This window comes from Typopeltis vanoorti, chromosome 26 (assembly GCF_054136105.1).
Source record: "Typopeltis vanoorti isolate ZY-2024b chromosome 26, IOZ_Tvanoo_1.0, whole genome shotgun sequence".
Taxonomy (NCBI): domain Eukaryota; kingdom Metazoa; phylum Arthropoda; class Arachnida; order Uropygi; family Thelyphonidae; genus Typopeltis; species Typopeltis vanoorti.
The window spans coordinates 1,030,106-1,046,674 of NC_143574.1; the positions used below are offsets into that span (position 1 = coordinate 1,030,106).

General features: G+C 34.4%; 1 protein-coding gene across 2 annotated transcripts in view; it reads left to right on the forward strand.

Annotated features, from left to right (window-relative positions):
- RalGPS (Ral GEF with PH domain and SH3 binding motif) overlaps positions 1–16,569 on the forward strand; it is a 181,229-nt gene that overhangs the window by 84,566 nt on the left and 80,094 nt on the right. For both annotated transcript variants that reach the window (XM_090415068.1, XM_090415067.1), the window contains exons 3-5: positions 3,784–3,912; positions 5,599–5,649; positions 11,670–11,753. In XM_090415068.1, coding sequence (XP_090271194.1) covers positions 3,784–3,912; positions 5,599–5,649; positions 11,670–11,753 — 264 coding nt within the window. The remainder of the gene's footprint in view (positions 1–3,783; positions 3,913–5,598; positions 5,650–11,669; positions 11,754–16,569) is intronic.

The following is a 16,569-nucleotide window of genomic DNA, read 5'->3' on the forward strand; positions in this document are numbered from 1 at the left end:
TGATACTTGTTTTTGGATCTAGCACCAAGACTCATTCCCAGGCACAACTTTTTAAAAGAAGGTTCTGGTCATTAAGAGTTTGCTTCCTCAAATCGCAGCAAACATGTGCATGATTTTTATTCTCTGTGAGCAAACAAGGCACAAATTTAGTGGACTCGCACATTTCATTTGCAAATCTTCTGTTAAAATTCGCTGGCTCGAACTCCACGACAAATTTCAAATTTGTTCGATTGTCTTTCAACGATCTTCATTGATTGCCTGGCAAACCCTTTTCGATGTTTTCATAATTTCTGCATCAATGCAAGGAGTATAATGCATCCTTATTATGGATGGGAAACATGATCGAGGCCTGTGACTGGTACGGTACCTTACTTAGACTCCCCTGTGTCACCTAAGTTTCACTGTTTTTTGTTGCTTTTCTGTGTGTGTGTTACAGTTTTATATTGTACTTGAATGATAAATACCAGGTTTTAACCCATTCATTTTTTATTTATACTAGATGGTCAGCTGTTAGGTGGTGTGTGTGTGTGTGTAGAGTGGTTATTAGCTGTCCTGAAGGATGAGTAACTTTTTCATATTTTAGTTGATAATATCACGTTAACTTATTGTAGTTTTTGTTTTAAACGGGTGTGTGATTGACTGTATTTTTAAGTAAACCTTGTATTTTTTCTTTTAAATATGATATTGTTGGTGTGCCAATATGTAGTAGAACAATGGTGGCACATGGTGTGGTGCCAATATGTGATAGAACAATGATGGCACAGACCACATTGTCGGATGATTTGAATTTGTGAGAGTTTCTGTAATGCAGTGTGTGTGTGTGTGTGTGTGTGTGTGTGTGTGTGTGTGTGTGTGTGTGTGTGTGTGAAATGTATTCTTCACGAAAATTAAAGGATATGTGGAAGGAAACTGCAACTAGTCAGAGTGTGTGTATTAAATGTTTCAAAAGTGTTCCTATTAGGTGATGAGAACACGTCAAATGTTAGTACACCCTCTGTCCAAAAAGAAACTTAACTTTTCAAAAAAAAAAAAAAAAAACTACTGGCGCCATCTTTTTGTTGTCGAAAGCTGCAACCTTCATTAGTGTTGTGTCAACTGTTTATGACATTTGTTTCATTAGAAGCAGAATGACAGTGTGTTTTGACAAATGGTCGGAAAATCAGTTTCAAACAGAGAGCTGCGATTGACTTTTGTGTTAAACTTGGTAAACGTTTTGCTGAAATGCATTCAATGCTTCAAAAAGCATACGGTGATGAATGCTTATCCCGAACTCAAGTATACAAGTGGTTTAAGCAATTTCAGAATGGTCGTGAGACACTTGAGGACAATGAAAAGTCGGGCCGTCCAAAAACTGAACTGAGCGAAGTTAACATCCAAAAGTGCATGAATTCATCAAAGAAAATCCGAAATCGTCTATGAGATTGATTACAGATGAATTGGGGATTCCAAAATCTACTGTGCACAACATTTTGACTGAGGGTTGGGCCTTCGTAAATTGAATTTGCGATTTCTTCCCTGCAAGTTTGTTGAGAGCTGCGATTGACTTTTGTGTTAAACTTGGTAAAAGTTTTACTGAAATGCATCAAATGCTTCAAAAACCATACGGTGATAGATGCTTATCCCAAACTCAAGTTTATGAGTGGTTTAAGCGATTTCAAAGTGGTCGTGAGACGCTTGAGGACGACGAAAAGCCAGGCCATCTTAAAACTAGACTGAGAGAAGTTAACATCCAAAAAGTGCGTGATTTTACAAAGAAAACCAGAAATCGTCCGTGAGATTGATTGAAGATGAATTGAGTATTCAAATTCAACTGTGCGCAACATTTTGACTGAGGTTTTGGGCCTTCCTAAATTGAATTCGTGATTTGTTCCCCATAAGTTGACCCACGGCCAAAAAATGTATCGAATTGAACACTGCAAGGACCTCATTAAAACCGCTCGTAAGGACTCAGACTTCCTTGAAATGATCGTTACTGGTGACAAAACGTGGTGTTTTGAGTATGAGCCCAAAACAGAGCTTTAGAGTGCTGAGTGGAGACCACCAGAAGAGGTACATCCGAAAAAAAGTTGCTTGGAGAAGTCAAAAGTAAAGACTGCTGATTTGTTTCTACGATTCCAAGGGCATTATCCACAAAGAATTCGTTCTGCTGGCCCAAACGATCTGAGATAAAACTCAAATCGTTACATGTTCATGAATATCGTGATGCAGACAGCTGGTCACTTTTTCACGATATTGCACCATCTCATCGTTCGAACATTATGAGACAGTTTTTGAACAAAAAACAAGTTTGTGTGTTGGATCAGTTGCCATATTCACCTGATTTAGCATCCTGTGGCTGCTTTCTCTTCCCCCCGACTTCATTTGCCGATGAAAGGAAAGTGATATGACACCATTGAAAATGTACAAGTGGCAGTAACCATGACCCTGAACAGTATCCCAAAAACCGATTTGAATAATGATAATTGGCCTGTGTTTTATTTTCTATCAAAAGTTCAGTTTCTTTTTGGACAGATTGTGTAGGTGGACAGTACCGATGGTAGGATGGAATGTTGGAATTGATGTTAAACATGCAGCCTTAGAAATAGAGGAGAATGAAATAGACATAAATAAAGAAATAGTGTGCTTGGATGTTCATGACAGGACAAAGCATGAAATTGAAAAATTGGAGCAGCGGCAAGAGATTAGCAAGGCTGAGAAGAGAAAGAAGTAGGTGATTTAAATACTGATGGTAGGATTATGAACAAATTTTACACCTCATGAAGAATCATAACTGATTATATAGTTATACTTCTCATAATGCATGGTATTAGTTATTTTTAAGAATGGTGGAGGATGGGAGTGATCAGTGTACATTAGGATGATGTCGACCTTTCTGTAAACAGGTATCCTAGTTGAAGATACTTTACATGTCAGCTTTTGTTTGCTTATACTTCAACTAGGATACCTTTCTGTAAACAGGTATCTTAGTTGAAGATACTTCACATATCAGCTTTTGTTTGCTTATACTTTTTAAACATTAGGATGAAAACACGGATGTAATTTCTGTTTATTTAAATTAATAAACAGAAATGTTTATTAATTTAAATAAACATTTCTGTATGTATGACTTGCTGTCAGAGTTGGTGCAGAATAGCTCTTTATTTGTACCACTTGCCTCAAGAGGAAGTGGAGTAAATTATTTATTAAAAGAAAAAAAAGTTCTGTAGTAACAAGTTACTATAGAACTAAAATACTATAGAAACATATCTTAACATTTTCACTCAAAATATTACAACTTATAGGACAGCCTAAACCAATAATATTTTAATTATAAACTTACTGACCTGGATGAAAAATAAGTGGGCCTTATAGATGACTTCATTAGATGCAAACAGATATTCATTATGAAAAGCCAAACACAGATCGGCTTGTGCAGGTTGATCTGCATGGTTGGAAAATATATAATGTAGAATTAGATGTCATTGTACATATTGACAGTATTTTTAATTGACCTTAAAAGCCTCATGCTAATAAGAGGAGCTTTTGATTTTAAATGGAATATTAGTAACATGTTATAAGGCATATTCAGATTTTCTAGATAATGACCAGTTAGAAAACTTTCAAGGGCTTAAGAAATATGTTTGTGCACTTGAAATTGTCAAGTTGATGAAGTTACTTTGCAAGAAAATTAAATATTGTGCATAATCAAGCGATTGCAAGTTAAAAGAAAAGTGAATTTTTGTTCATTAGATTTTTAATTGTGTTTTTAGATTCATAGCTGTCACTATATATTTTTTTTTGCAGGTTGTTTCTCATAGTCAAGAATTAAATTTTGCATCAGGTACACAGCGGAGACCTGAACCCAGTTACTGCACAAAAACTTATGATGCTGTGGTATTTTCAATACTTCAAGTGGCACCTGAGGATTTTGCGGTAGGTTAATAGATGAATTATTCTTTCATCACATTAAAAATTGAATATGCTTATAGAGCAGGAACAAATGAAATTGGATTATCTTGCATAAATCATAAGTCATCAGTGATCTTTATTAACAGGCCATATTTATTCAAAATTTTTTTATCATCTGAAGCACATCAAATTTGCTTCTTTGAATCTGGAAAACTATGAAGTTTATTCTAGTTAATGCATGTCTCTTTAAAAGTATGTTGTAGTTTTAGTTGTTAATGTATTCCATTATTTATAATGTTTACAGTGACATATTGAGAAACAACTTTGATAGACCATGATTTTATCTTTTGGATTTTCGAGAACATAAAGTAACAATTATTGTCAATTTCTGATATGTACCCTCAAGGAATGTAAAGGATACCATAATAATACTATGATAGTACTGTACATAAAGTTTACATTATTTTTAACTTTCTCTGAACAGTTTTCTTCCAAATTAATCTGTTGTCAGCTGTGTAATAGATCTTACATTTTAGTCCTCTGAGGAACTAACTGCATTAGTTTACCTGGATTTGTCTTTCTGTGGGTCATTTTCTTGTTATTGAACACCTGCTTTGCTAGACTATCCCAATTCTGTTTTAGTTACCATACCTTCTGAGATTAACTCTGTTCACATGAATGCTAACAATGTCAAATTCCTTCTTTATTCTTCATTTTTAATAAGATTCTGTCATTGTCATCTGTTCACTTCCCTAATTTTTTTTCAAACTTTCATATCTGTGGTTTCTAGTTTTGGAACTGTTTTATTTCTAAACGAACTCTCTGATCCATGTGTTAAAATTATTTTGAAACAGCCTTGTATGGTGATAGTTGAGCATTTTGGCTAATGTTATTCCCTATAAATGTATACATTTGATAACCTCTCAGTTTTTATTCTTCTGTTATTTATAACTTTTTAATGGCATTACAATGTCAAATGAACTAAATTATAAAAAGATGTTTATTAACTGGCTTATATTTCACCGGATTTCAAAGTGGCATCCTCAGAACAAAATTAAGTTAAAGTTTTCACATGACAACGATTAAGTGAAACAACTCAAATTGTAATGGACAAAAGAGTTTTGCCCCCCAGCACAAAAAAATTTTCCACATGTGCAAGACACTTTGGATTCATTTGTGGCTTACCTAAACAGCTTACACCCCAAAATTCACTTCACAGTAAGTAAGTATGTAAAATCTCTCTCTAACAGTAATAATTTTCTTTAATTTAAATGAGTTGCCTAATTTGTATATTTTATGACTGAGGAATGTTGAGTCAGTGCCCTGAAATATTGCAAAACTTCAGTATCAATAATGGCATATTATATTGATAGTAAATGAAACCTCTTGAACAGTAAATGTGGAATTCATTGTTGATAAGATAAAAGCAGCATTTGGCATAGTCCTAAGCTATAAAATATATTTAGCAAGCTATTCTTTCTAAATATTGGTTACTAACCTGTATTTAGCAAGAATGACTCAATTTTTAATTGCTAATCAGCAATCACTTAAACATTGAACTTTTCTTTTTATTTCATAAAATGTGAATTTGTTAGTTAGTTTTAAGAATGTGAGTCATTCAGTTAAGTTGAAGTTTTGTTTAGCATTATCAGATATTCTTCCACACTTATTTGCATTCTCGTTTTAATATATTTGCTTTTAATGTTTTAGAGTCAGCTAACCCTGATGAATCTTCCAGTCTTTAAGTCTATTGAACCAGATGTAAGTATACTAATTAGAAATTTCACTCTATCTGAAATTGATTGTTCATTTCGTATTTAACATCTGTAACATCTTCGATGAAATATATCGGAAATTTAAAAAAAAAAGGGGGTGAGGATAAGAAAATTATGAAACAGTAAAGTATAGGAAGTGCACTTTCCAAACCTGCAGAGAATGTGAGAAAATAATATGAAGGAGAAGGAATATTTCATGAACTGCAAAGATAAACTTTGAGGGAAGGACTGAAGTTAGAGGAAGGGTGAACCATTATCAAATGTGATTCCAAGTTTTTTTTTTTTTTGTTACCTTGCTGTAGTTACTATGGTGGTACTTTATAGAATCTTTTCTTTATTCCTGTGAAATGTAGGCAAAATTTTACAATTAAATATCAAGGTTTTGTACTCGAGTTTTCTGTCTTTATTATTATTATAATGCAAGAAGTTTCATGACACAAACACATCGAGCATATCTAGGACCAAGTGCTGATAAAAAGAATGAAAATTATTACTATGGAAGAAATGCATTATATGCAGTGCATTTTGTTTTGATGAAGGGAAATGGGCACTTCCCTTAACAAACATTGTTGAAAAATGTCTAGTAGTAAATATTTATGCAGGAATTCTAGACTTAGAAAGCATATCAAGTCACTAATGTGCAGGTGATGCAGTTATAAGTTGCACCTTCTTGTGTTGTGGCCTGTTTCCCCGAACGGGAACTCGGAGAATATTCCTTCTGTAAAAAAAAAAAAAAAAAAAAAAAAAAAAAAAGATTTTCTTATCTGAGTTCTCTTTTGGGGAAATGCCAGGTAGATCCACTAGCTGGCAGATGACCATCACTCAGGCATGAATGTTTTCTACCAGTATCACTCCCAGTTATTAGAGGCCAGAAGTGGTTTATGTCTTGCTTAGTCTCCAGAGTAAGGTTACCAACTTATATTCCCCTACCTTCTCGATTTTCTATACAATACGAATGATAACCCTACAAAATGATGATGAAGATACTTACCCCCCCCCCCCTTTCAGCTGGCTTTTCTCTTTCAACTGCACTGATTCAGCAGATAGATATGAGGCAATTCCTATCACCAGTGATTACTCACAAATTTTTTCATGCTTGCAGAATACCACTTAATCTTAACTGCCACAAATACTTATTAAGTGCAATAGTGATGAAGACTCCAAATGCACTATGGAATTTGTTTTGTCTCATAGCATTTTAGATTCCATCTTAGTGTTGGTTTTTTCATGTTCTGTGGAACAGCACTCAAACAACCATTTCCATCTGGGGCATTATAGGAATGCCAGGTGCGGTGACCTACTTGGTTTCTCTGCTGTGTTTCCTGGATTGAATTATTTTCAGATCTCTGATCAAATGTTTGCATGAATGTACCTCTGAACTATTACTTTTAGGTATGTAATGCATTCTTCTCCATTCCCCTTTAAATTCTTGTGCTTAAAAACCAACCAGCTTAGTTTTTCATAAAAGCTCAAAATAGTCAGAAGTAAATTATCAGCACACCCAAAATGGATTTTGAAAGGGATAAAAAATATGATATTTGTATCATATCCATTCGACAGGCATGCATTCTGCTCCTTTGCCAATGCTCTTGGCACATAACTGTTGTCCAACCGTACTCCTGCCTCTTTTGCATTGTTTTATTGCATCGTTAAAATAAAAATTTTATTTTAACGATGAAAAATATCTGTAAAAATAAAAAGTTAGTCCCAAAGTAATGGAGAAATTTATGAAAGACATAAGGGAGATCTCCATGTTTCAGCTAGAATATTTTGTTTACATTGTCCATCTTTGGACAAATGTAAAGAAAAGTTTTTTTGGAAAAACAAGTATTTAATGTTGTTATCTCTAAGGCATTTGATTGGATTTGGTATATTTACTTAAGTATGGTTCCATCCCATGAGCTGACTTATGCAATTGAGTTTTCTCTCTTGTTGCATCTTACTGTGATGGTGGAGAATCCATCTTCAAACTTTTCAACCTATGCTTGGGTTACATGCTTTTTTTTTTTTATATACAAGTGAATTCAATCCACAGTTTTGCTAATGATAGCACATCTTCCTCCTCTTTCTTGCATAGCGTGCTACACAAATCAGCCCAACTGGAGTATCTATTTGTAATCCTAAAATGCTAATCTAAAAAAACTAAATTCTTATTAAACACACACACACACACACACACAAAACTTCCAGTCTTACGTCTAACAAGACCTTAACTCTTTGGGATAACTTTCATGTTCAAGGTTTCTTATCATAAATATATTACAAGTATCATCTCCACAGCATCCAAGAAAATTTTTCTTTCACTTATGGTGTTGCATTTCCTCTGGATAGTTTTAAATTGTGGTTAACTGAATGGATAGTGTACAGCAGGTACACTAGTCACTGGTCTATCCACTCCAGACACTATACTCTAGGTTTGCATCCCACTGTAGCATGGATATGGATGTTTGTGGAGATCTAAGCCTATTGCGAGGTCTAACAGATTTGTAACACCCCCCCCCCCCAAAAAAAAATCACATCTGTTCATATTTGGACAATGCAATAAAATTGTAGATTTCTTCATATGGGATCTTGTCCTATGAAATCTGCAGTGTATGACTTGAGTCTTTTTCAATGAGACCTTGCATGAATTCTCAATTATTCCTGATGTATATTTCTTGTTCTTTACAGTGAAGTACTGCCATAGACATTTCTGATTTCTAAAACAAGACACACTTGTGGTATCTGATAAACAGAGGGAAATGCCAGTGGAGGTAGCTTGTTCTTAACTGAAGCCAAGAGTGAAGTAGCTTACAGACAGGATGAAATCCAACCTGAACATTAAGAGTAAAGTCATTAAGGTGCAAGTTATAATTATATTAAAAAACTTGTCACCAATGCCTCAACTCTCATATGTTATAGTTAGAATCAGAAATTAAAGCTATCTTCCTTCTTTAAGCATTGTTTTCTGTCTTTTCATTTCCTATATTTTCTTCTTTCATAGTTGCTGCTGCTTTATTCTTCTATATGGTCTTTACATCCCCCCCCTTTCCTTTCTTAGTAGTACTATTATCCTTCTCCACCATTCTTTCACTCTACCGATGCATCCATTTTCTTAATCTCTTGCTGTTAACTCTATTACTCTATTATTTTAAATATTTCTTGGTTTCTGGGATAGCAGGTTACGTATCTGGTCTTGCATAATAAAATTTAATGGAATAAATACAGCACAAAGAGAAATAATTAAACAGCAAGTTTAATCATTTTGATATTTTGTCTGTCACAGAGACATCTTCAAGAATGCAGTATTAAAATTGTAGTATCGTGCAAAAAAATATTTTTTGAGTGTTAGAATTAGAATTCTAATTAGTATTAGAATCTTTTAGAATATGTTAGCCTTGTTTTAGAATCAACAGATTTAAAAAAGCAGCACCTAATCTTAATAAGTATGGGCGTGTTAACTTCCCAAAATTTGGAAAACTTTAATTCTTAGACCTCCATCCAAACAGCTAAGGCTAGCCAGCAGCACTCATAGAGGATGTCCTCATAAAACTTTTATTCTTTATATAATAGTCTAATTTCTTCCACTAATTGTTTTTTGTGTACTATTACAATTTTAATATTGTATTCCTGAAGATGTCTCATTTATTCCATTAAATTTTATTATGAATGTAAACCAGCACCTAAGTCTAAATACATGATATCTAGTCTGCTTTGAAGAGTGCCGAGTTGAAATAATTGAAATACTGTAATGAATTTGATATGTATTTATTCCATACCCTATTACAGAAGAAAATTATATTTTAGCATATTTGATATTGGTTCTTATTTGATTACATATGACTTTGCATGATACAGAAATAATTTTTATCTTTAACTGGGAGTATGCTAAGCAATTTGTTCCATTGGGCAAATTTTTAATATGTCCACAGTTGTTCATAAACCAAATAAAGGAACTATAGATAGATGAAATATCCTTTTTTCTTTATGTATACAAAACTAATGCACAATGCATTAGTCCACTCTCCTTTCTTCACCTGTGCCTCTTAAGTTATGAGCACAATGTGATATTTCACCTTTGTTGGGTTTGAATCCCATCTGACATGGATTTAAATGCTATCTAGGATGTATGGAACTTTTTAATAAGAGATTTCAGCTGAAGGTGAGTTAATTGGTCTCAATACAGGGGTGGCAGGGTTTTCATCTCTCAAAATAGAAATAGGTTGAAGAGCAATTTACAAACATACTGGTCTCATTTCCTTTGTTTCTGCCTTATATTACCAACCAGTGCATTCATGGATTTGCTTCTACACAAATGTCATAAAATCTCAGGAGTAGGACAAAGCCCTTCTCCATGTGACACGGGAAATGTCATCTTTTTTAAAGGTTACATAATCCCAAGTGGTCATTATCTCTTTACCAGTCTTCAGTGAGATAAGGAATGGTATTGTAAACTTTGATTTTTTTCTTCATGGGATGCTCACACTGGTAGTCTTTCTTGGCATAAATATCACATACATAGCTTCTTCATTCTACAAAAAAAAAAAAAAAAAAAAAAAAAACTTGTAGCAATTTTTGCTTTTCTTCTGAAGGAAAAGTAAAAACTTTACTGCTTAGGATTCTAGTCTCTTATATACAACTGGTGTAACACTATAAATCCTTAATTTGCTCAACCTTGAAATACTACTTGTATGATGGGGAGAGTTTACCACACCTCCCTATGATTGCTTGATGCTGTCTAGTTGATAGATGCTCCCCGCCCCCTCTCTCTCTCTCCCTCATACAGATTCACTCCAATCACTTTCTTTTAGAACATTGTATTTCTCCTTATGCCTCTTTGATAGGTATTTTCATTAGTAGGACACCTTCTAAGATCATAAGAACACAAGCAGTTGTGGTCAATTCAGTCACTCTCCAGCTTCAACCCTGCTGAGTGAATTTTTGTTCCTCTTTCATTCTGTTTGCCTCTCTTCTCTATATTGCAGCCTCCAGAATTCTGTAGCCTGGGAAAGAAACATATCAGTAGATTCCATCTTTTTTATTAATCTCTTTTGCATGCATTCCAGTGATGTACTATGCATTTTACTGCTTTTCCTTTATGGAAATGATGCAAATAAAAACATTCCCTTGTTTCAGGGATGTCACTGCACTGGTTCTGCTTCACTGGTGCTTGAGCTTCAGTGGTCATTATATGCAAGTTGGTAGAAGATGGCATGCCATGATTTAATAACCTTTTCATTAGAAAAGAAAATTATTTTGAAGATTTGAAGGTGAACATTATTTTGCTGCTTGGATATAAAACTAGTGGATATTTATTATCCACTCTTTTAAGAGTCATTTTTCTTTCGGACTGTTCTGATTTTTAGTGTTAGTAAGAGAAGTAATATTGAAAACTAATGAACATATTTTTTATGCATCTTGTGTATTAAAAAAAGTTGATACAAAAGAAATTTTAAAATGGGCACACTGCTCCTACTTCCTGGAATGGGAGGGGGGGTCTGTAAACTTGGTAGTTGCTCATTTAAGCAAAAATTTTGATATGGCCCAGGCCTGCTGAAATACTATATTTCTACTAAACTTCATGGGCTTTAATGGAAGCAGATGGCTGGACAATGAGTGACCTAATATTGTATGAATATAATTCATCTCAGAAACTTCATTTTATTGTCTGAGCTTCTTGTCATTGTTCACATGTTGAAGTTAGAATGTTCTCTACTACAGCTGATCACTTTTAACTTTGATTACGTTTATGTGAAAAGTTAAACATCCTTATTTTTTAATCACTTTTTGTACATACACAACAGAAACAATATTAACATTTTTATATCATTATTTCATGCTGCTGCTGCCCATAAATACTCATTTTCTCATTTGTCTTGCTATTTCTTTTTCTGTCGCTAAATTTTTAATATATTCAGTTTTCTCTAGGTTAATTTTTCATTACACCTTTTCATGTTTGCCTAACTTTTCATTGCATTAAATGTTTTTGCTTTTTTGTGGAATCTAAGTGCTTAATGTTTTATACAGGAGCTTACAAGTTGTGCTTGGAATAAGAAATCAAAGTTGACATTGGCACCAAATATTGTAGCTTTTACACAAAGATTTAATCATGTAAGTAAACATGTTCTTTTTTTAAATTATTATCATTAGTAGTAGTAGTTGTAGTAGTAGTAGTCTTCCACTGGATGACTTAAGTCTCTCAACAGTAGCTATTGCATTAATTCTCAGTTACCTTTAACCAAAAAAAGTGTGCTAGACTGTATTTTTGTAGGGAAAAAAATGGAGCCCTTGAAGAAAAACCAGTCATCTTGAATAGGATGGCTTACATTTCCTTATATTCATAATACTTCACTTGCATTCCCTTTCATCCTTTTATCACTTTTGTCATATATGCGGAAAACATTATTAACACGTTCAGTGGTACTAATTACATAATTGAGTAAGTGCTTGTTATAGGAAACACCTGAAAACTAGTAGAGAAATAGTTTGTTATAGTACAAGGTTCACTGTAGTGAATTTGGATGGGGTGGGAAGACTGACATCTCACTACATTCCTAGGAAACAAATGGCAGGAAACAGAACAAAGCAAATAGTGAGAAAAGAACAGATGAAATGTCTTGAAATCGTAATGGATGAACAGAACAAGATTGGCAGGAACAATATGTAAAACATGACATGACATGTTTTACATATTGATTCAGAATTCCGTTTAAATTTTGAAATGTTATGTTGGCTTTTAATTAATGTCACTTACCTTAAATGTACAGAATGAATTAAATATAACTTTAAAATCAAACCTAACCTGAAATCTTCAACAGTCAGTCAACTTTATAATTGGTCATTTGCTTGTTAGAAAGGGTGGGGGGGGGCATGAATATTTAGCTTGCATTAGTTGCATAAAAGTTAGCTTCCTAATGATGGCATTGTCTTTGTCCCAGGAAGCTGACTTGTTCACATCAGATATGCTGCAATCAATCACTTCTCTTTCCCTTAAAGGGAAAACCTAACCAGCTATTAATCACTTGGGTACCTTCCCTCTTTTAATTGGAGGTAGTAAATTTTAAAGTTGACTGATTGTCTAAGTTTTCAGATTATGTTTCATTTTAATAGTATAGACCACACATTTAGTTCATTATGAAGATTTATAATGCCTAGTCAACATAATTTAAGATATTAAGATGTTAATAAATTCTGGATTTTCATTTTTATAATCTTGTACTGTTCTAGTTCTATTTTTTCTCCCATTATTGTTTGCTTTTGTACTTTTCATGTTTCTTTATGTATAATTCCTATCAGTCTTCCATGTTTTGTCATCAGTGTATGATTTTTCTGCCATTTCCTCCTTTGTTCTCTTTCCACTATCTGTCGTCAGCATAAGCTATTTGTCATTTCCTTTCTTTACTTCTCACTATTTTCTTTGTTTACTGACCTTGACTACATGTTTTCTCCTTTTATTTTCTAGTTTTAATAGAAAATTTGAATAACAAAACAACAATAATAATATAATATGTTCCTTACTAGTTAATTACTAAATGTTGTACAAAACACAGTAAAACGCCATAATAATTATTACCCATAATACCAGCTATTCAACACACACACACACACACACACACACACACACACACGTGTGTGTGTGTGTGTGTGTGTATGTATGTAAAAAGTTTTTTACCTTGGGTATAATATATGTTAAAGATACCAAGCTATTTTAAACCTGGCTTTACTCCATTTCCCAAGTAAGCAAACAGACAAATAAGTCAAGTTTGCACCTGCACGTAGTGTGAGTCTAAACTGACCCACAAGGTAGTGCAAGTCTAGGCAACTCGTGGTAAAGGTTGAATAAGCTCTGATCACTATTCTTAATATTTACCCTTAATGCAAATCCCATCTCCTTGAGGAGATGTATGATGCTATGCATTAAAGGCAAGGAGCCGCTACCCAGACTGGTTTCGACCTTGAGGTCTCATCAGTGGGAGCCAGGCTTAGAAATACCAAGGTTAAGTAATACAGAGCTTATAAGTATTTTACCAAAACAAGTTACCAAAAGGTGCTTTGACTTTATTAAATAAAAATCTCAGGATGAGAGATAGATGTAGAAAGTTTTTTACCTTGGGTATAATATATGTTAAAGATACCAAGCTATTTATTTAATAAGGTCAAAGCACCTTTTGGTAACTTGTTTTGGTAAAATACTTATAAGCTCTGTATTACTTAACCTTGGTATTTCTAAGCCTGACTCCCACTGATAAGAACTCAATACAGGTCGAAACCGGTCTGGGTAGTGGCCCCTTGCCTTTAATGCATAGCATCATACATCTCCTCAAGGAGATGGGCTTTGCATTAAGGGTAAATATTAAGAATAGGGATCAGAGCTTATTCAACCTTTACCACGAGTTGCCTAGACTTGCAGTACCTTGTGGATCAGTTAGACTCACACTACGTGCAGGCGCAAACTTGACTTATTTGTCTGTTTGCTTACTTGGGAAATGGAGTAAAGCCAGGTTTAAAATAGCTTGGTATCTTTAACACACACACACACACACACACACACACACACACACACATATATATATATATATATATATATATATATATATATATATATATATATATATGAAACGTACTATTAACTCGGGGTTGGGATATGTTCATTTTTTAAATTAACTGACTTAAACCCGAGAATTATAACACAATGACATTTATTTGAAAAAAAAGCAACATGTTTCGTCAAAAATGACTTCTTCAGGCGATAAGATTTACATAGAAATTGACAATAAAAGACACTTACAGGCAGAGTTAGCATTGACACACTCTAAAGCTATACAACTATAAAGCCATAATATTCGACTGTAAATTACAGTTATGAGCTTGAACTACACCGAGTTAAAGTTCTATTGTTGTACACCTGTGCGTGTGTGGAATCACGCGATTCTCCAGTATCTAATAGTAGAGTTGAACAGAGTCTGCCAAATTATAGCTACAGATTATTATTCAAATGAAAAGGGTCTAAGGTGATTTCCCTTGACTCTACAATGCGGCGCTCTATTTCATCATGGCTGATGTGTAATTTGAAGTCAATGTCCAATCTATTTCATGTTGGTGGCCTTCGTTGTTCGTGTTTATTGAAAGCAGGACAGTGGCCCGACAGAGCAGTAGCTCTAGTTCTCTTATAGGCAATGTCTCTCTGATGCTCTTCGAGACGTAGTAAGATAGATTTTTCTGTCTGTCCATAGTAAGGCTTTCCGCATTCACAAGTAACCTTGTATACACCTGGGAATTGTAGAAGGTTGTGGAGGCCAAACATTTGGACTGGTGAAGTCGTAGATCTTATTTTTGGCAGAGTCGAGAAGCACGTTTTTATGTTAAACTTTAGAATTCTGCTCAGCTTTTTGGATAGTGTGCTGATATATGGCAAGACGATATGACCTTTGGAGTCGTCCTGTGTCTCTACGTTGTTACGTTGGTGGCGGGATAATTGGTTGTTAATACTTTTTAGAGAGCCCTCTCTCTCCTGTGTTAGCCAACATTTTTTTCGAAGACTTTGAAGAAAAGGCGATCTCCTCTTTTACTTTAAAACCAAAAATTTGGCTTAGATATGTGGACGATATATTCCTCATATGGGAGCATGGTACTGAGAATCTTAACAAGTTCCTCGACCACTTAAACAACCGCCATCAAGATATAAAATTGACTATGGAGATTGAAGAAAATAGTTCCATCTGCTTCCTAGATGTTAAACTCACCAAGACACCTGAATCAATTAAAGTCTCTATTTTTAGAAAGCCAACACACACAGACAGATATTTGCATGCGTCCTCCCATCACCATCCAGCGCAAAAGTTGGGTATTATATCAACTCTAGCGAATCGTGCAAGATCTGTACTGTCAGATGAAGAAGAACTAAAAAAGGAACTACAACATCTTAAATGGACCTTTAAAAACAATGGCTACTCTCTAAAAAGTATTAACAACCAATTATCCCGCCACCAACGTAACAACGTAGAGACACAGGACGACTCCAAAGGTCATATCGTCTTGCCATATATCAGCACACTATCCAAAAAGCTGAGCAGAATTCTAAAGAAGTTTAACATAAAAACGTGCTTCTCGACTCTGCCAAAAATAAGATCACGCTTCAACAACTATAAACAACCTCACAACCTTCTACAATTCCCAGGTGTATACAAGGTTACTTGTGAATGCGGAAAGCCTTACTATGGACAGACAGAAAAATCTATCTTACTACGTCTCGAAGAGCATCAGAGAGACATTGCCTATAAGAGAACTAGAGCTACTGCTCTGTCGGGCCATGTCCTGCTTTCAATAAACACGAACAACGAAGGCCACCAACATGAAATAGATTGGACATTGACTTCAAACCTACACATCAGCCATGATGAAATAGAGCGCCGCATTGTAGAGTCAAGGGAAATCACCTTAGACCCTTTTCATTTGAATAATAATCTTAGCTATAATTTGGCAGACTCTTTCAACTCTACTATTAGATACTGGAGATCGCGTGATTCCACACACGCACAGGTGTACAACAATAGAACTTTAACTCGGACTGTAGTTCAAGCTCATAACTGTAATTTACAGTCGAATATTATGGCTTTATAGTTGTATAGCTTTAGAGTGTGTCAATGCTAATTTAAGTGTCTTTTATTGTCTTTCTATGTTCTTATCGCCTGAAGAAGTCATTTTTGACGAAACATGTTGCTTTTTTTTTTCAAATAAATGTCATTGTGTTATAATTCTCGGGTTTAAGTCAGTTAATTTAAAAAATGAACATATCCCAACCCCGAGTTAATAGTACGTTTCATCATTTCCCTTCTGACGAGGGTAATTGTGCACTTACGAAAGCATATCAGAAGACACTAAAGAGCATTGGAATTAATATCAACAGACTCATCTTCTTGAAGAAATG